The sequence below is a fragment of the Ixodes scapularis genome, unplaced genomic scaffold (assembly GCF_016920785.2).
Source record: "Ixodes scapularis isolate PalLabHiFi unplaced genomic scaffold, ASM1692078v2 PGA_scaffold12__126_contigs__length_90152505, whole genome shotgun sequence".
NCBI classification, from domain to species: Eukaryota; Metazoa; Arthropoda; class Arachnida; order Ixodida; family Ixodidae; genus Ixodes; species Ixodes scapularis.
The window spans coordinates 19,552,519-19,574,331 of NW_024609838.1; the positions used below are offsets into that span (position 1 = coordinate 19,552,519).

Here is a 21,813-nt window from a genome sequence, read left to right on the forward strand (position 1 = left end):
AGATTCATTGTTTAAATAGCTGTCCGCGTTTCTGAAACCGGTTTCTTGCATACAGACTCGAGCTTCAAAATAGTCCGATGATGTAAAAATATTTTAAACAAATATGAATATAAATACAACCAAACCAGCCTTACAGAAAACCAGCCTAGTTCCTCTAGCATACAGTTAAAAAAGATTAGATCCGATGCTCGAATGTTATCTGAGAGAACCAAGAACGCGTGAAGGAAATTTTTTGAACATTTATCATTATCAAGTAACGTTCACAAAACAACTGCGGGCGCTACACTGCTAATATATATATATATATATATATATATATATATATATATATATATATATATATATATATATATCCCGAGTTTCTATGTTTACCAAGAGCAAGCCCTTAAATGTCGTTGCTGCGTTACAATGTGAAACTGAGTTTCGACACTTCAAAATTGCAAAAAAGAAAAGGGTACTTTTTGAATATTAAAAACATGCGAGTCTACTAACTCAGAAAAGAACGTAAATACAGAATCACCCGAGTCCTTCATATGTTGATTAAAAAAAAAAAATAAGAACCCAACTTGGATGCTATACAAGTCCTGAATCATTGAATGCGTAGAGGCATGTCTTTCAAAAAAATATCAAAACTTTCACTTTTTGTTTTCTTACTGCGCATTACGTTTTAAAAAATGGATGTCACACTCTGCACTAAGAAAGTGGTGTTGAATTGCCCATTTATTTTCAAGAAGAACGAAATACGTGGCACGCGCAGAGACGCAACATTTCCACCGCAAACAGGAGCGTTAGCACAGCTCCCACTGGTATTATGATTGGGGCCGTGAGACCGCCGCCCTTAGCCGTGTGTTGGAGACACAACCACCTCAAATGATAGTCATGCATGTTGAATGGGCTAGAAATTCACACGCAGGCGCACGCTTTAAAGTAACTGAAACTGCGTGATGAATTCATCACAGGTCAGCCCCCACTGAGACGCTGAAAGTTTCTTGAGCGTTCGAGAAATCCGCAGTGTCATCCAATCTTTTTTCGTCGACCACTTCGGCTAAGCCAACAACGACACCTTCAGCAATACGGCGAGCAAGTGTTCCAAAATTCCTGTTTTGGGCATCGGAACGCAAGCAGGAGCCCGCCAATCAAATGGCGACATACAGAACAGGTAGGGCACGCGCAATGACGAGGCAGATAAGCGCGCGCCGTCGCTGCTTGAGGTTGGGGGGAAGCAAAAGCACGTGGTCAAGTTTGAGAGGTAAACAAACGCACGAGGTGCGCAAAGAACATAAGAACTTGCAGGCGGCATAGAAAGTGCACGCTTTAGCAGTGTTACAAATCAAAATGAACTTGATTTGATTTGATTTGATTTGAACCAATCACTGTAGAAGGTAGCGATTGGCTATATGGGCGACCAGTGGACAGACACGGTTTAAAGTGCCTGAAAACCTGTGATAAATGTAAAGTTTTTCATAACGGCGCAGCCCTCATAGAGATGCTACAATATTACTTGGAGTTGGAAAAACCCGCCGTGTCTCCCGATTCCTTTCAGGTGGACCACTTCGGCTACGCCAACAACGACACCTTCAAGATGCGCTATCTGGTGGCGGATCAATACTGGGACCACGACGGGGGTGCCATCTTCTTCTACACGGGAAACGAGGCGGACATAGAGGTGTTCGCGAACAAAAGTTACAGTGTAAGGACACGCCTTCATCAATCACTAAATATTTCTTACCGCGTGGCTCGGACATTTCAGCGTTCAGGCGCTTAACCTTGCTCTGCCAAGAGTACGACCACGAAAACGAACGTCACTTGGTGTCATGTGACGCACGCTCGGTCCCCTTAGTTGTTTCGGGTCTCCGAAAGGATGAGAACGGTAGGGAGGATCGTCAGCTGTCCAACAAACAGCGCGAGCTTCCCACCTTCAACAATGCTTCGGCGCAACGTAAGCCTTGAGCGTGAGCACGCAGCAAAAGGACGGCGGAAGGCAAAAAGCGAGTGCTGACTGCCGGGCGTTCAAAAGAGACGCACTCCCGTTCCCACCCTGGGAGTGACTATGGAACGTCAACTGCATCCGATGGTCCCATGTTGCTTCTATGTGGAATACTCCACTAGTTTTAAGCATCACAAAACGTTCGCCTAATAAAACTCAAGAAGAATCATCGATAAACCACAAGCATTTAAAAGAGTGTGTGCCATGTAATTATATGAGATATATAAGAATTTACTACAAAGACATAACTCCGCTTCAAAAAATGTTTTCGTAGATTTTTTTTTTTTTTTTGTCATAGCTAAACGTGGTGTTTGGGAGGGTGCTGCTCTCGTGCGTAAGGCACAATTACACAGCGCCCTCGTCTGTGTTGCCTGAGAAGAATTTGGTGCAAAACCGTTATTCGAAGACCTTAATCAAAACAATTGTTGTCTTGAAACATGTATGCAGTGCTGCGAGGGCGTGAGGTACGGACGCCCACAATGCTGCTCTTTAGAGCACCCACTGTAAACGCAGCAACAGTCGGCCAGTTGTTTTCTGTACACGCCAGCCAAATATGTATGTACATTTCGGGACAAGAAGCATGCACATAGCAATCAAAATTTGTTAAAAACATAAATGCAGCATGTTCTCGGGGCTGAGGCACACTTCTGTCAGCAGAGGCAAAAAAAAACAAAAAAATCTGTGGAGAATAAATTGGGAGCCACTTCATGGTCCGTAACTGGAAGACCATTGAAGTTGTTTAGCACGCGACACAGACATAACACCTAATTTTCAACAAAAGTACGAACACATTTATTGTCTTGATCGGTGGTCACCATAACGAAAGGTATGCACAAGCATGTACCGCCTGCCGCCGCCGCTGACATTCTCGTTGCCGTTCCCGCCGTTGCTCTTCGTAGGTGCGTTGCTCTTCTGGAGTCCGGACTAGACGCGGCCTCCCCATTACGACGAGAGAAGAGAAGTGAAATTGAAAATGGAGAGCGGCAGCTTGCCTTTCTGTTTTTTTATATACATTCGCGGGGACGACTATCACCGCCCCGAGGAGCCGGAGGACACTAGACACGCGCAATGGGACCGCCACCCGACGGAAATTAAATAGGCGCGACGGGGCCGCCACCCCGGGAGAGCGGAAGGGAACAAGGCACGCAAGCGCTTGGAACGACGACAAAGAGAGGGCGGTGCGAGCGTAGAGTTGTTGGTCACGCACACGAAAAATTTACGGAACCCTAGCCATAAACAGCCTCGATGTAAAATGAAATATTTTGTCTAAACGCCCAGGTTTAGAAAAGTGACCTTGTGTGATTCAAACTCGGACATAAGATACGCGCCCCGTGTCACACGCGGTTGATTCTTTTATCAGTTCAATACGGTTTCCCCAAATCTGAGTAAAGGCATCAAACTTACCTGACTCCGCGCTTGTGGCACTTTAATAAACGCAGGGCGTGATGAATCTCGTGTATCATGTTATCACTCGGCAGCCAGTAAAATCCAGAGGATGAAAAAACCGCTTATCCTTAGTTTCGAATACATGAAAGGATACAACATCCAGGATGGGGGAATACTTTCATGTACTCGTATCAATTCATCAACACGCTCGTCTTCAATCATTATCTTTCGTTATGTAACCCATTATTCGGCAACTGATTCAAAATGTCGCGTGTTCCTGGCTTTATCCTTGCGGTTTTTCTAGCTTTTTGTTTAAGCTCCCACCATATTTACATGATAATATAAAACATAAAAATTCCGCTGGATGGAAAAACGCTTGGTGATCAGGGCTCCAGCTTTCCAATTTACCTTTTATTGCGAAGCGCTCTTTAAAAGTGGGCAGTTTCCGCATTCATACCTTATTGGACGGCTGCTGCTGCAAGTTGCGTTGAAAGAGTTTGCCTGTCGGATCCTGCAAGACCTTCGGAGACCATGATAAGAAACTTTCGGCAAGTCTAATACTCAGAACGTAGGTAATTTGATTTTTGTTACCTACCCGAAGTTCGAATGGTTCGGCAAATATGCAACATTTTAGCGAAGTTCGAGGAAGTTATAAATGAATTGCCAATGTCTACAGAATAGAGAAGACAACATGGACACTTCTTATCAATATAAAAAAGATCACGAATATTTTTCTTTCTTTTAAAGATTTATTTAATGTTAATCATGTCTATTTAATTTAAATCAAATTTATTTAATCTATATCAGATTGATTTTATATATATATATATATATATATATATATATATATATATATATATATATATATATATATATATATATATATATATATATATATATATATCAGATTTATGATTTCAATCAGGTCAATTTAATTTAAATCAATGTAGCTATGGAACAGTAATTGATATATTTCCAATATGGTAGAGTCGTTGATTTATCCCTCCAACCTTTGAGAACAATGAAATCAAAAATATATATAAACTTCAAATTTTAAGCACAGTTTAATTAAACTTTTTATATCGAGTAAACTCCGCCATACTAGAGCAAATATAGCTTGATTGGTTGTAGTTAGCAAAGAATGTTTATTTGCAATTTCTGTCGCGATTTGATTTTCTTCAATAGGACATTTGGTCTTGGTAGTTTTCATGCGTTCTTTTTTTTTTTTTTTTTGCATTCTTGTTTCCACGGAATAGAATGTTACGTAATTGACGAACGAAGTGTAGAATCGAAAGAAAGCTGAAAGTACCGATTTGCTCAGAAGATCATGTCGAGAGCGGTTATAACGAAGTCGGTTATAACAAAATAGAGGCTACAGCGAAGCGATCACGATTTCCCATTCCCTTTTGCACTTTGTTAACCGAGGTCGGTTATAACGAAATAGCGGATATAGCGAACCGATGTCCGATTCGTGTTGCGTTCATTTTATTCGTCTCTACTTTTTGTGCTCGTGTTCAGTCTGATATAAATCTTTTTGTGCTGTGAATTTTTTTTATTTAATTACAAAAGAAATTCATGCAAAAATTACAAAAAAAGTAACATGGTAATTCAATTATATTCGTGGGAAAGGTTAAGTTTAAATCAGCGGTCTCCAAACGTTTTGACTAGGGGGCTGGATTGCGCACCTGTTGCAGGCTCATGGGCCCGAAATTAGATGAGACAATATAAACGAATAAATAGTAACAAAAAAACCCCAAATAAGCATTTAAAAACAAAACATATATATAAACTGCAACAAAAATTAGAAAAGAAATGTAAAATGGAGAAATGCATATAGTTTATTTTTAAATGCAATAGTTCACTATTTATGTCATTACAAAATAATTTTGATCCCCGAGTACTTACCAGACATTAAATAAAAGCGCATAGGAACTTTGGCACATCCACACAGGTCTGAGGTCTAATGAAAATGACAGATCAGATCAGGTCACTATGCTTGACACACATAAGAACTCAAATGAAGGTTTTCATAGTTACGCAGACATTAAGCAGGGAATTGCGAATAGTAATTCTGGTAAAGACATTGCACAATGAATAACATGGCGAGCGAATCGGTGATTTAATGCACTTTTCTAGATATGTGCGATTAGGGTATTTTGAGTTCAAAGCGAGTAGTGATTTCGGCCAAATATATTCGAATCGAATATCAAATAGTTTTTCCAGGCTTCTCACTAACCATGCCTAAACAAAAATCCACCTGAACTTGTAAAGATTCTTCCCAAGCTTCCACTTGTCCGCATCTAAGCTAATTGTAATCTTGCCATATTAATGAACTATAACCTCATAAAGTCCACTGCCTGCGTGGGAACGGCAAGTAAACGATGCATTCAACTTCTAATTAAACATAAAGAGATGCCCAGCTGTACCTAATTGGGGGATGTATAAATCGTCTTGCTATATCGAAATATGCTTTATTAAATCTAGAATTTAGGAAACTAAAAAAGACAACCATGAATAATGAACGTAGGTTTTCGGAACATGTCTGCCTAACATACTTTTGCATGATAGCCGAAGTTTGATTTTAAAAATTTCTCTGCAGCGTAGATTTCGACATTCGCAAAGTTTGCTTCTGTTTACATGTATACACCACGTGCGCGCGTGCACCATCTCGATTTGAAAAAGGGGTTCCTCTGAAGAATGTGACTGCCATATTTGTACTTTTCGAAGTGTTGACGTGGTGGTGTTAGCCCTGTTGAGCGGGCTTGTTACTGAGCAGCGGTGCAGTGCAGAAAAGGAATACATCTTCGCAGAGCACCGCAGAGCACCACTTCGAAAAATGCGAATATCACAGTCCATCTTGTTGCGAATATTGAATAGCGTATTATTCGAAACTACTATTCGAAATTTTGAATATTCACACTAAAATATAATTTTCTAACATTCCTTCTGATGACTTTGTGTCTTCGAAACGTGTCGCAATGCCAATTTTCTTTTTTTTTTTTTTTTTTTTTTTTTTTTTTGCGCGCGCGTTTATTTTTGTGCTGGTAGCAGCGGGCCAAGTGCCGGTCGTCACTGGATTAGCTGCGTTCATCCGCGGAACGGCGGGAAAACCTCCGCGGTTCGAATGTGGCCCGCGGTCCGGGGTTTGCAGACCCCTGGTTTTAATTCCAGTGAAACCGATATGATTTAAATCACAAATTCAATCAACTTTATTTTTATTCTCCACCCTACTTTTTATGTTGGCGTTCAGTGAATCTTGGAAGTTTTAGCAAATTTTGACTAAGTTCGACTTAATAACAGTGCTGCCCGACTTCTACAAAAGCCATTTCAAATTTTGGGTAGAAAATAATTTATAAAGCAGTTTTTATTATAGTTTCCATAGTTTACAGTGTTTTTAGAATAAAAAAGTAACATTATTCTTTTAATTCTGTAGTTCGTTTTTTTCGGTCGCCTCGATGTCTACAGAATAAAAAAAAAGCCTTGACGTCTTCGGGGAAAAACGCCGGTCTTCGGATCCCCAAGTGCCGGGTTCGGATCCCGGCCTACGTGCACGCCGTCTGACCGAGGCTTATTGCGCAGAAGGCGTCGTGTAACCGAGACTTCGGTTACACGTCAGAGGATCTCCCGGAAGTCAGAATTAATCCTCAGACCACCGTTGGGGCGCGTCAGGTGCCCTTCGTTGGTTTGGCGTGTGAAAAAAAAAGCCGAATTGGAAGGTAGAATATTTTTGTAAAACAAAACCGTGTAGTCAGTTATTTTTTTTTCCGCCAGGCGGCATCAGTTTGATTTCAATATTCGCGCATGCGCATGGAAGTCTAACTTTGGACGAACCTCGTTGTTAGAACTTTGAAAAAGTAGGAACTAGTGGAACTCGAACCAGGGCAGGCTCGCCTCATCCCTAGGTGCGATGTCCAAGATCGCGTGAAATATTCCGTGGAACGACGGGCAAAAACTGAATATACCGGTTCACATGTGAGACTTGGGTACAGATCAGAGGTCTGGAACATCCGGTCTGCGACTCTATAGGACGCGGCACGCAAGTATCCCGCTGCCGCAAGCCCTCGTTCCCATGCCTTGAGCGACGAAATCCGTCATAATAATGGTTTTATATCGACGATTCATTTCCAATCGAAAAAGGGTGCTGCTCACATGGCATGTTCAGGCATTTTGCACTAATGTGTGTGTGTGTTTTTTGTTGTTGTTGTTTTTTTTTTGGGGGGGGGGGGACGGGGGCGGGGTACTTTTTTGTCTAAATATTTGCTTCTCAGCCCTTCCTCATGTAAATCAATCGAAATGGCAATACCACTAATAGGCTACAAGCACGAGCTCTTTGCTCAAGGAGGCACCTCGGCTGCAAAAACTCTGCTCAGCAGGAACAACTGCCAAAAAAATAAAGCTTTGAGTTCGGGCTTCTAGCTGTTGGAAAATATCTTTAAATTTAAGTTATTCTCTTATAACGGTGTTATAAAAATCGTCAGGAAAAAAAACATCTGCCGTATGAAGATATCTTTTCTTTCTTTCATTGCCTGGGAGTAAATTGTGCTACAGGGCAAGGATGCTGTGCTTGCTCCCTTTCTTTTGAAAACTGTCAGTACTGGTGTGGGGGTGCTTTAAATCTTCTTATGACATCAGCTGTGGGCCCGGAGTAGTCGGATATGCAAATCAAAAGCTAAAGATGGCAAGAAGATGCGCTTACAAAAAGCAGACGAAAGCACAAGGTTCCTTGTCTCGAAAGACCCTGGGGTGTCACTGGAACAGTGAGCGATGCTTTCCAACGTGAAACAGTCATGCTGTTGTTTATTTATTTATTTATTGTACTTTTCCGGTGCCCCTAAACAGCCCATAGGCCTACATAAGGGTGCACCGTTGACACCTACATGCAGTTTTGCATAAAAAAGATGCACGCAAACGCATACATAATTTGAACAAACAAAAACGTGAAATATAAATGTAAATGAGAAAAGTGCATAAAGTTGAAAACAACACTGTTTGCCAAAAAGACTGATACAAGGGGGCGTCACATTATAAAAGCACTAGCAGAGACCGCAAACTAAAACTTTCCCGCAAAAAGATGTCTACTTCAGGCGTGTTTGCGACATTTGACATGTTAAAATTATACTGAATACGCTCAATGGGTCTTAAGCTTTTTGGATCAGAGGAACCGAAAACACGATGGGAGCGTAGAGACCTGCCAGGTACAGCAATGAGTACGGATGAGGTTAGCTTGGGGCAATCTATGAAACCGTGAAGACATTTGTGTAAAAATAAAAAGTCTCGTGCCTGCCTCCTTTCGGAGAGGCAATGCAGGTTTAAAATCTTCAACAATCGCTCATGGCTGAAATAAATTCGCCTGTTAAAATAACGATCGTAAAGTAGTCGAACAAACTTCTTCTGTACATTTTCAAGTTCATTCGCGTTTGTCTGGTTTAAACGATTCCAAACAACGCTAGAGAAATCCAGTTTAGACAGGATGAGGGATCGGTACAAATGCAAAAAGCAAGAATATCCTCTAAAGTTTCGAGTCATTCTGGTAATTGCGCCCAAAGTACGGTAACATGTATTGCTCAAGTATGCCACATGATCAGAGAATTTAAATTCACTGTCCAAGAAAACTCCTAGATCACGTACAACTGAGACGCGCTCAATCGAGCACTTGTTCAAAGTGTAGTCAAAGGTGTTAAAGAAATGTTTTCTCGAAAAAGATATGACTTTTGTTTTAGCAGGGTTGAGAACCAACTTGTTGTCCTTGCACCAGTCTGCCAATGCTGTAATATCTTGCTGTAGTTTGTTGCACTCAGAAATGTCCACAATAGCTCGGAAAAGCTTAACGTCATCGGCAAATTGTAACATCTCCGAGTGATTTATGCATGAGCAAATATCGTTCACGAAGATGTTGAAAAGCAGAGGCGATAGGCTAGAACCCTGCGGGACTCCCGATTTGGAGAGGTACGCGGTTGATTGTGCACCACCGTATGAAACAGAATTCCATCTGTCATGCAGATAGCTCCGAATCCATTCGCAAAGTGGTAAGGAGATACCATAGGATGCAAGTTTCTTAACTAGCATTGAATGGCTCACAAGGTCAAATGCTTTTTTAAAATCAAAGTAAATTGCGTCGACCTGCTGCTTCGACCCTAGTTTGGCACCCACAAATTCCGTAAACGCTATTAAGTTTGTTTCCACAGAACGATTTGGCATAAAACCATGTTGTTGCACGTTTATACGTCTGGAAAAAAAAATGCATGATATGACAATGCATGGCCTTTTCGAACACCTTGGCAAACGAACAGATCAGTGAAATTGGACGATAATTAGTGACAGTCAGTGCCGACCCATCTTTGAATATTGGCACAACTAGAGAGTACTTCCATGCAGTTGGAAAAAGCCTATCTTTCAACGACCGATTAAATAAAAAAGTTAAAATCGGAGTTAACACGTCACCGCACCCTTTCACTATAAACAAAGGAATTCCGTCGGCTCCAGCCGATTTCTTAGGTGGTAACGCCCGAATCGCCGCAAAAACGTCGTCAATGCTGAGCTCGGGAATTGATAAGTATGCGTTTTCCTGGTCTGGCAGTGTGCAAGTTTGAGACGTATTTCCCGTGGAATCAAAAACACCAGAAAAGAAATCTGCAAACGCTTGACAGACGTCGCTCGGACTGCTGATATGTTCCGAACCGTTAGATAGTGTTATCTTCTGTGCCGTTTTCTTTTTATTCGAGAAGTTCCTGGTATACTTCCAAAGACTTTGTGGATTTTGCTTTAGGCTTGATTCAACACTTTGAGTGTGGCTTCGGAGGTCCCGACGATAAAGACGCTTCGCTAAAGCTCGCTCCGACTTGAACTTTTCGTACCAGAACAGATTATTAGTCAGCTTGTAATGTCTGTGATAACGTAGCTTTTTCCTCATTGTATGTTTCAATTCGTGGGAAAACCAAAAAGGGTAGTGATTTGTGACACCATGTACGTAAGCCGGAATGAACATCTTCATAGCTGATGTCACTAGGTCTGTAAGCATTAGTACTTGTTTATCTACGTCATCTTTACCTGATGTAATGACTGACCAATCTGTGTTCGCAAGAAACTCGTAAAGCTCCAGGTAATTCCCCTTTGCATAAGAAAAAGCAGTCGCTTGCGGACATGCTGTACCTTGGTTATCAGCTATACTCAAATCTACTTCAAACGGGACATGCCAGGTGTCAACAGGGACAAGTGGGGCGCTAGCTTGTTGTAGTATACATTCGTTATTATTTGTAAGGAACAAATCCAACTTTGTCCCCAGAAAAAAAAACATATTGATCACCCCCCCCCCCCCCTTGCCGTAGGCCCTTATCCTTTCCAGTATTGGCTATATATGGCCCACACACTCAAATGAGTTTTGAGACCCCTGGTAGAGATCATTCAAATTTCTCTTTTCAGGGCTTGATGTGGGAATGGGCCCCGGAATTCAAGGCCCTCTTGATTTTCGCTGAACATCGCTACTACGGAAAGTCCATGCCGTACGGAAACGAATCCTTCAAGGTAGACGATCCAGTTAGGAACTGATAACAAAGAGAAAGAATAAAAAAAAAAGAACTGCTCCTTTTTTTAAGTATTTAAATGCAAGGAATACAGTATTCGAGGAGCGACCGTTCGAATTTGTTTAAAAGACACCGAACAGGTGTTTCGGAGAGTGGGGAACATTGTTTATTCCTTTTCCCGTTAAATTTAACAAGGAAAGTTCATCACGTAAATTGACCTCACGTGAAAGTCCCACGCAAACTATAGCAGAAACAATTTACCACCCGAAGATATCACGGGAACCTTTCTCGCTACATTTAGCATGAAAAATCAACGTCACGTGATCTGACATCAAAGGGACAACCGTGTCCGCGAATTCATGACGTCAAGTGATGTTGGAACGCAATGTGACATCACGTGATGCCAATTTTTTTCCTCCATACAGCGCGAATTTTTTCTCCCTGACGTCGGGTCCTCTACTATCCTTTTTCCCATTCAATTTAGCGGGGAAATCGACATCTCGCGACGTGGTCACATGACCCGACCCAACTTCACGGCATCAAGTCAGGGTGTCCCGTGGTACAATGACGTCTTTCGTGACATGAGTCACGTGGAACCAATTTTCCCGCCAGATTTAGCGAAGAAAAGCACGGGCCAACGAACGTACAAAAATCTAGGATTAAAGGGTTCAATGAAAAAGCGTTTGATGCTTTAAAACGACCAGATGAAAGGTTTAAATTACGATCAATCTTTTACGTAGGGTCCGAGTCGCCATGGATACCTCACGTCAGAACAAGCCCTTGCGGATTACGCGGATCTGTTGATGCACTTCAAGGCACATGTCCCAGGAGCTGGGGACAGCAAAGTGGTTTCCTTCGGAGGATCCTATGGAGGCATGCTGGCAGCGTGGTTTCGTCTCAAATATCCCCACGTGACCACGGCGTAAGTTTGAGCTGCTTCATCACCCAAGTTATACGTACTTCCGGTGATGGGTTTTATTTAAAAAATGGAAGTTCTTAGAAAATAATAAATAAGTTTACTCGCGATTCCACACGAGAATGCTCTCTTCCGTGCTCTTCTAACGACTATTCTGTTTAACACAGACACCTTGGAGCCTTGACTGCGTTTCCGACTATTGTTTACCGCATCCTCAAAAAAGGTCCCTCGACTTTGTTCTTGTGTTATGAATTTAGCGGCTATTCATTGAGAGTCATAGCAGGAGTGACGTACAATTCTAAAATATAAAAAAGAATGGCATGCCCACACCAGCGGTCTAAGAAAATATATAAAAAAGCAACATGGAGACAAAAGCAATCTAATTACTAATATCGTTAATAGCAATAGTAAATTTGTCAATTGATGAAAGTGTTACTATTTCATTATCTATTCTATAGCAAATAGCATTCTTGTATCACCCAACGACGCCATAGAGATGCCACGCTATCGCCTGTCGCGATCCTGAAAGTGGCACAGCAGCAAAGGGGGACGTTGCTGACGTCTGTTCCGCCGCAGGTCGCTCTGCAGTCAGGCGGTCGGTGGAAACCAAAGTGGACACGAGTTGGAACGCCGCGACGACAGCGCACCCTCGCGTCCGCTCGCCTTATTTTCGCCAGCGATTCTACCATTAACCGCCAGGATCGCGACATCTGACACCATGGCAGGCCGGCGACTGCGACGCAACTGGTTGCCACTCCGCCAGGACAGATACGAATTCAAGCATACCGGTCGAAGGCGCGCTCCAAGCACCCTAGGTTTACACACTGGCACTGCCAACGATTTGTTGCCGAAAAAAGAACTGAGGTCTATAGCTGCCGTGTCGTATGATTTTCATACAGCTAGCTTATTTCAGACATTCCGAGTTATAAACGTGCATACATTAAATGGTTATAGGCTTAGCACTATTCTCAAAGTGGAGCAACTTAAAGAGACATTTTTTTTTAATAGATCTTGGACGCTTATCAAGACATGATTATAGTTACCCTACCCGTGGTGCTGAATGTTAGGAGGTGGCTACACCAAGAATAAACTATGGCAAACAAATGCTTAAATACACTATCCCGAATCTACTAAATTTGTATGTGGCTAAAAGTATGGATTGGGATAAGTTATCCCTAAGTGAAGTCATCCCTTTTCTCCAGCAGCTAGAGGTAGTTGCCTTTCTTTGTAGTCTTTGTGCCTAGTTTTTGTAAGATTTTATCTCTGCTATCCGTTATGCCTCAATGTAAAAAGGAAAAACCTAAAATGTGTTCTTAAAATGTAGTGATAGCGACAATCTTTGTACAATATTTTGTTTTCTCTTGATTACTGTTTTCCCGGCTCTGTTGCTGCTTTCTGTAGGTGGTCAAGGACCCGTCACCCTTTACCTGACAGCATTTTTCCCTGATCGCCCACCATATTATGGTGGAAATAAACATCATTATTATTATTATTTGTCGGAAGGTCTTTACGCACCGAATTCAATTCTTCACTACAGTGCCCTGGCATCAAGCGCGCCCATACTGCAGTTTACGGGGATGACGCCCTGCAACGCCTTCAGCGAAGTGGTGACGAAGGCCTTCGCCAAAGAATCGAACCAATGCACTAATGCGATCCGAACATCTTTCGAACTCATAAGGAAGCAAGCGGCGACAGGTACGATTCTGTATCTTTTTTTTTCCTTTTTTTTTTTATCAAGACGGTGGACAACAGGCGTGCATCATCTTGACACAAGCCCCTTTTAAACGCCGCTCGCTCTTCGCCTCTGGCAGAGAGAAACGCTAAACATGCGGCAGACAGGAAAGTTTGAGCCGGAGTCGCACCGCTCGTACAAAAGACGCGGGTGTTTACAGCAGACACGATGAAAGTATGGCATCTGCGAACATGCCTGAAGCGTGTTCGAAGAACGTTTTCTTCGTTCGTATGTACGCTGCTTGAAACATGTCTGCAGGCAGTTCTCGCACAGTGTGACATTACTGATAACCAAGGAAGAAGCACACCCGAGAGTCTCTGCAGACTCTCTTGTGTACGATGTACTATTAGTGGCGCGACGGTGGCTTTAGGTTTTCATTTGTAACCTCCGTATGGTATCATCATTTCCCACGACCAAATCGAATGCGTCACTTAGACTCGCTTTAATGGTAAATTAATGCCGCAGCTAGCGCACCTATTTGTCGTAATGTCTCCATTTTTCCCGCTCGACCACGTTTTCGGAAACAGAGGAAGGTGCCAAGGCTCTGAAAAAACAGTTCCGTCTGTGTAAGCCGCTCGCCCCCAGCAACGACACGGTGCTCAGGGACTGGATCAGGAACGTCTTTGCCTACCTCGCCATGGTGAACTATCCGTACGCCAGCAAGCTAACCCTGCCAGCTCCTGGACACCCCGTCAAGGTAACGGCGGCGAACCACTTTCCAGCAATTACAGTCCCCGCCGGTACAAAAGACGCCCTTGGAGCGTTCATCCGAGACACCATAGGGTGCCTTCATGTGCGCAGTCAATGGCCACGCTGCTCTCGCTCGCGGCAATGTAACCTCTTCAAAAGTGCGCGACGTCTATATTTTGTTTCACCGTAACTTGCCAAAGGCCAAACTCTACGGCCCTTTCGAGCCAAACGCAGCGACGGAGGCGAACCACGTAACAGCCCTTGCCAAAGGTACAAGGGCGAGGGCGTAACCTAACCAGTTGGAAAGAGGGACTCCCCTCTTACGCCAAAGCTTCGGCTCAATGATGTCCGGATGGAGCTAACCTTGGACCTACAGTAAAAGATCAATCGATCGCCATCATCATGTCGGCCAATAAGCAGCACAGCTGACGCTGTCTTAACGGGTCATGTCGCGTGATCATCGATCAATTTTTGGGGGGACGGATGCGATTGCTTTCACTATCCTGCTTTCCTAACTTGCCTATCACTAATCTACACGTGTGCGTTTTTCTCACCGCCGAAGGAAGCGTGCAAGTTTCTCAAAAAGAACTTCACGGACGTCCAGTCGCTTCTCGATGGAATTTACCGGGCCATCAGCGTGCTCACGAATTACACTGGCAAAATCCACTGCAACGATCTGTCCGACAATGCCGGAACACCGGGCATCCACGGTTGGGACGTCCAGGTACTACATAGCTTTCCTAGCCCAAAGGTGGGGTGGGGCTAGTCAAACTAGTAGACAATTATAATACAAACTGTGTTTGGTTTTAGTAATAAAAAAACTTCAGACTCTCCCTACAAGCCACGCCAAAAAAATCACGCCTCGACTCCCCAATCGTCACCTATGCGCAATTTATGAATTTTTCCTGGGAAGCTTTTCCATCTGGGCTCCGCCGCTTCATATTAAAAATATAAACAAATAGAGGAAATGGAGGAGCTTTGGCCTTGCTGAAGTATGTTTTGAAGGTTGGGTTCAGTTTAAAAAAATTGGGCCACAAATGTTTTGTTTGGGCAGTTTCTAGTACTTGGCTCATCGTCTCATGTGGGTACATGCTAAGAATGAAGGAAACTTCAGACAAAGCATGCGTTTTAATGTGGGCAGAGAAATTATCTCACATCAGTGGTGCTAAAAAGAAGAATCTGCAGTCAACTAACTATCTGTTTCAACTGTTCTTAGCCTCTAGGTAAAAAGTGATGCTCCACTTGGGAAATGGAAATATAAATTCTTCCCGGCAAGAAATGTGAATAATCATTGCATTCCTGTCTATACCTTCTTTTTATCGATTGTTAACACATCTACTTGGGTATACCAAAAGGTTTTCACACCACTGATATGTAAAATAATAGCTTAAGTCATTTGTGCATGTCGAAAAAAATATTATAAACGATTATGTATATTCAATCCTTCATTCCAAGAGGGCACAGGCTTGGGCATTGAATGTCAGAACGAACAGGGTAAAGCAAGTAAGGATGTGGATCAGCAACAGAAACCTAACCTCCCAAAAAATGAAGTACACATAAAAAATAATAAACTTAAAAATAGAGGCGATTGGCACACACACCTTATGCCTACTTTTTCAGTCGTGCAACGAAATGGTCATGCCAAAGTGCACCAACGGGAAAACAGACATGTTTTTCGACCGTCCCTGGATCATTGAGGATGTCACAGCATACTGTGAGAATAAGTTCGGTCTCACTCCCGATGTCCACAAGGCGGCACTCTTATACGGAGGAAAGAACATCGCAGCAGCTTCAAACATCATATTCAGGTAAACACACTTGAAAGTGAAGGTCGCACAACCCGAAACCTTGCAATTGTCAAAGAAACTGGCGAGTTTTCACTAGAGTAGTTTACAAAAGAGCCCGAGTACTTCCTCACATGCAACCCTGCGACAAAACCTCACAAAATTCAAAGCGATTGCAGCAAAACAATGTGCTTCATCCCTTGTAATTCAAACAATGCGGAGCGCAAGTATATCTGCTTCTTCTGCAGGAGTTCTGGCGACGTCAGAAGGCCGAGCTATGAATAAAGAATAGTGGGTAGACCTCAAAGCAAGCTGCCACGAGGTCTATTCACTATCCTTCAATCAGAACCAATCAAAGCTCAGCATTCTGACCTCACCACAACTTCCGCCAAAAAGCACAGAAACTTGCGCTTTGCATTAAACTACACTTGTTGACCACACTTATCACTAGCCTTCTATAGTCTCTGCAATTTTTTTTTAATAACCAGCTGCTGAAAGGTTAATGAAGTGCTTTGCATACAAGGGTAAACCTCCCAGTGCTAGCACATGTTTCCTCGATCACCATTTCGGCTGAAAAACAATGATTGATAGGCTCCCGACAATGACAAATTTAGATGTTTGTGACGGTCATCGACTATACCACAGACAAGTCTTCACGACTTGGGCTGACTCGTATATAGTCCGTACCGCAATTATAGAACAATTATTTACAGTGATGGAAGTGGCATTTGGCTTTTTGTAGCAGGTTGTGTACAAGCAAAACATTGCTTTGAGCAGCCACTAAGGCTTTTGGAGCATTCTGTTGGCCCATCATTTGAGGATGAAAACGTGATTGCATCTCTAAATCAGTTCATTTATGATAGTGATCAAGGGTTCCTTTTTGATAGTCGAGCATATTACTTATAACCGTTTGTGATAAGACTAGATTGAAAAAAAAACACAGAACGGATAATAAAATGGTTGAAAAGTGAATCAGAGTGTAACACTTTAGGTAAAATACTCTCACCCCTCCCTATCTCACACTCGATAGTTAGTTTAGCCTGTAAATATAATTTCTGCAAAATGCAAGCAAGAACCAGCAGATCCGCTAACACGTCCACCAATAAAAATACATCCCGTAAGTCTATTGAACGTACTAAACTACCTCTTAATATCATAAACTGCAAAAATCAACACCCAAAAATATTATAAAAGCCTACACTTGTGTTTTAAATGTGACACTGCTTTTTGGCAGCGTAGGAACCGGAGTCCTATCAAATTTCGCTGCTCTGTCGATCGACATCCGCACGGGACCTACCGTGACTACCGCATTTATTCAAATACATCTAAACCCGTGTTTTCGTCCCGCTCTCTCTTTGACTGATCATTTATTTTTTTAATAGAGCGCAGTTTCTAGACGCTCCTTCCCGTGTTTTGTGGCATTGCCACCGGCGTAACCGCGCGCGTTGCATTATGGGACCTCACAGACCTATACACCAATTCAATTCCCCGCTAAATTTAGCAAAGAAACTGAATTAGTGTGTAGTCTCTGGCGTCCCATAATGCAACAGTGCGCATTCAGTTTCCCCGCTAAATTAAGCGGCAAAACTTACGTCCCATGACATCAACACCAAACCGAAGCGGGGAATTGAATTGATGTTGAAGTCACGTGACGTAAATTTTCCCGCTAAATCTAGCAGAGAAACTGAATGTGTTCATAGGTAACGTGACACGGAGCGATTGGACGTAATGTTCCAAGCTAAATTTAGCGGAGAAACTCAATTGGTATTGAAGTCACGTGGCGTCAAGTTTCCAGCTAATTTTAGCGGGGAAACTATCGGAGGAGGGGAGGGTATAAAAGAGGACGAGAAGGAGAAGGAGGGGTCCTTTGTACCCTCCTCTTCTCATCCTTATATAATTAAGATTGTAGTAAACATATTAATTTATATATTTATTATATAAATATAATATATATACATATATATATGTCTCTGTGTGTGTGTGTGTGTGTGTGTGTTTGTGTGTGTGTGTGTGTGTGCGCGTGTGTGATCTATATTATGCACGTAGGACTATAAGGTCTATATTCGTACATACCTTAAAATACCGCAAAAACACCCATCTAGTTCAAGCGCCCACTATCGTATTTACTCGCATAATAAACGCAGCCCTATAACGCGTACCAATATTTATATTCTTTTCTTTTTCCTAGCGTCGTGAACGCACTTCCGATTTTCGGCTCCGCGAGTCTCGAACTGCGTCCAACTTAATTAGCCACCAAGCCAAACAAGCCGATTCTCTTCTGCCGAGAAGCAGTCAGGCCAAGTCGAGATAAGCCAAGCCACTCCCGTAATGGCTGCAAGTGCGTAGTTGCGGAAGTGATCAATCGTGAAACCGAGCGGCGCGCATACTTGAAGAAGCTTGGGTCCAGGAACTGCCCAGCCCCGGACGTTCTTTCCCTATTGGATGCACTGATGCCAACAAACACGCCGTCGTCTGTGGTCGGCTTTCGGAAAGTGAAATCGTGAAAGTGGTTAGGCCTAAAAATGGTCTCGTCGGTCTCCGAGCTTAGTGAGCTTCGCAGCGAGCTTTTCCTTTGGCACAAGACAAGCCGAAAGATCCCTAAAAAGGCTCGCAATTTATAATGCATGGTTGCTGTGGCACGCCCACGAGCAGCCGAGGGTGCGCCTCTGTCAGTGGAGGCATGCCACAGTATCCTGCCGTGTCACATTGGCACCTAATATGGCGTTTGCACGAAGTGTGTAAATGCAAAAAGTTTTCCCCGCGTAATGCGCGCGCCCCCAAATATGTCAATTTTTTGGGCAAGACAAGGTTGTTCATTATGCAAGTAAATAGACAATTAACATTTAGAAAAATAGTGAATTATGAAAATTACACATTAAACACCCGATTTGCCCGGACAAGCGCCCATGTCGACATTAATGAAGTTATCAGTGAAGGAAGAGGGGGGGGGGGGGGGGGGGGGGCGCCACCGGTATTTTATGGAATATATATTTTTCCTCAAATTTTTAGCACGGCATATTGCAAAATCAAAATACCTCAAGAGCTGCGCTCTAATTTCGCACTACAGGGATTTGTAACCGTTTTTTTTTATTTTTTTAATTAGAGATTGATTTACAATTTAGACAAAGAGGATTTACATGTAATAATCTGAGCATAATTTGCGCTAAGCCAGGCGCTCCCGCAGGTTAGCCGCCGCTCCTAGCACTCCGGTGCAAACCGTTGAAGCTCGACACGTGCTTGCTGGTGGGAGGCAGTGAAGGCTAACGCGGGCGGCACAAGTGCCACGGTACTCTGCAGCCACGGAACGAACGCGTGTGGCAAACACGATGATTAAGTCATCTTATCAGGACTATAAGACCCTGGATCTGTTTTATCACAAAAGCAGGGATCGGCAATCCTACAGTTTTGCGAAGTTTTGTTAGGTTCCTGATATCGACGACGAGGTCTGTAAATTTAGACGACGTCGGCGATCAACCAGCCAGCGCTTCAACCGGCCAGAGCAGTTGATGCCCAGCATCTTCCGTTTCACTTTCCGGAATACTATGGTCAACAAATAATAGAATATCTTTATTTATTTATTTTTTTGCTTGAAGCCCTGCACAGCGCAGGTTTCGCGCAATTCGTAGCAAAAATGGATTTTGGCGTACTTTCGTTCATGACGTAATTTGCAGACTTTCGTTCGTGACGTAATTTGGCGTAAATGGCGCAGCACTTTCATCACTGTTGTTACTGCACAAAAAAAAAGCTTCCATTGTCAGAAATCACCATTAAAGTAGTCTGTCATTCGCAAAATTCTTCAGGTCTTGAAGAAAAAACAATCCCTGTACACTTCAGGCTTGCAGAAAGTCTGCACCGCGTAAATTCCAAACTTTTTGGCATGCATAAACTCCGGAGTATGTGGCGTAATATATGGTACATTTGCTTTCCTTACTGCATTCCGTGTCGCACCTGCATTGCAGCAATGGTGACCTGGACCCCTGGTCTGGTGGTGGAGTGCTGACAAACCTGTCGGACAGCCTGATCGCCCTATACATAACGGAAGCAGCACACCACCTTGACCTGCGGTCTTCTAATCCGGCCGACCCCGAGTCGGTTGTCGCCGCCAGGAAGGTGGAGAAAATGTACATCAAGAAGTGGCTCCGCGAAGCACAGGCATCTGCCTAGGCAGCTTTGGAGGCCATTAGCGCTCAGAAAAGAAGGCAGAAGCGATGACGGCTAGTGTTCATGTGTTCAGCCCCGTCGTTCACACCACACAAACAATTCTGCACATTAGGGACGCTTCAATATCAGAGGCACATTGAAATAACAATAAAAGTTTCTTTTGACAGACCGGTCTGCTAGAAAACAAAATCTAATTTGAAATTATTCTTGATTGCACGGTGATCAACCTCAGTTAGAGGCTTCTAGTTACCCTCGACCCATGAAAACATGAGAATATATTTGTAAACTCGGACTGCAATAGAGGAATGGAGCATCGTCTAACAAGACACCAGGTTAACACGCTGCTAAAATGTTTTCGTACGTTTTGCTTGCTCTTCGGTACTAATTTACGCACACTGTATACTCTAATGACGTCGCTTGCGCCCATGCCTGTGCACAGAAATGTTCCTAAAGTGAAAAATTATTGGTGTGTGTAGTTGTGTAATAATGTTAGCATTCCGAGTCAGACATCATTATTCTCACATAGACTGTCTCATCGCGTACATCGAGGAGAGCAGGAACTATCGCAGCATGATCGCAACCTTATATACTAAAACAAATTGTAAAGTGTCTGTGTGGTTTTAGAACTTGCAATTGCGCTAGTTTGTGAACTATATGAAGCATGGTGCTAGGCGGAGAAAAAAAAATGAACACAAGGAAGGCACACACACGGACACCTATCTGTGTGTCTTCCGTGAGTCATGTTTCTTGCACCTTGCACCGTGCTTCATTTGTGTGGTTATTTACGAAACGGGACCAATGTTTTGTACTCTGCCCGCCAAGTTTGTTGCCGGCGTCGTGCTTATGATAAAAGCTATGCTTCCGAAACAACTCCACTATATCTGAATCAATTGCACTGTTGATGAACGACCATACACTGGAGTCGAGTATATACTGGTAGTACCACCAGATACTAGACATTAACACAAAACAAGCGGGTACAGCTATCTTTAAAATTTTTATTAGGTCAAAGTCATAAAAAGTTGACCCATTATCAATGTTGTGAACGCTACATATTCAACTTAGTTCAGGCAAGACATCTGTTAGGGCATTCAATGGGCATTTAAAGCTACAAACCTAGTCCTGTATGTCACCATCGCTGTCGAACACCGCATTCTCATCCTTCATCCAATTGCCGTCGGAATTCAGTTTCCAGCCTGACCTGAGAGGAGAAAACTGTGTTTTGTTAACCAAATAAAAATATGAAACCATATTTTTGAGAATCTTTCCTTAAAAACATATTCAAGGAACACTAAGAGCTTAAAGATGAAAAACAATCGGAACTGCAGTACCTGACACTGGTCAGGTTAGTTATTTTTATATATATATATTGCTAATGAAACTTGACTGCTGACAAATGCAGAAGAGTTCTTTTACGTAGAGCTCTAATAAATGGACCTCCCTAGATCAGCACAACCTTTAAAACTGTCTATATGATCCTCGAAGTCTTCGAAGTTGTCTTTTTTACCTTCTGATAAGTGGAACATCTAACACATAGAACAGTTTTATCTTATCCCTTGAAAATCCGCTTCAAAAAACATTCTACTGTGGTTAAATCTATGGTAAGCAAACATTGTCTTGCTGCACAATCTTGTTAA

The 21,813-nt window shown here is 42.8% G+C and overlaps 1 protein-coding gene across 1 annotated transcript; it reads left to right on the plus strand.

The window, feature by feature from the left end:
• The first annotated feature begins 1,547 nt into the window (after positions 1-1,547).
• Positions 1,548-20,179, plus strand: LOC8027589 (lysosomal Pro-X carboxypeptidase). The gene is made up of 9 exons (XM_040499244.1): positions 1,548-1,682; positions 9,398-9,399; positions 10,793-10,894; positions 11,634-11,815; positions 13,347-13,504; positions 14,069-14,238; positions 14,794-14,955; positions 15,852-16,039; positions 19,975-20,179. Exons 1-9 carry the CDS (start codon positions 1,583-1,585, stop codon positions 20,177-20,179), a joined length of 1,269 nt encoding a protein of 422 aa, XP_040355178.1. The 5' UTR covers positions 1,548-1,582.
• The last annotated feature ends 1,634 nt before the right edge of the window (positions 20,180-21,813 follow it).

Coding starts and splice junctions, on each gene's coding strand:
- LOC8027589 (XM_040499244.1), top strand. CDS start 1,583: ATGCGCTATCTGGTGGCGGATCAATACTGGGACCACGACGGGGGTGCC. Junction 10,895..11,633: donor ACGGAAACGAATCCTTCAAG/GTAGACGATCCA, acceptor TCTTTTACGTAG/GGTCCGAGTCGCCATGGATA. Junction 16,040..19,974: donor GCTTCAAACATCATATTCAG/GTAAACACACTT, acceptor CCTGCATTGCAG/CAATGGTGACCTGGACCCCT.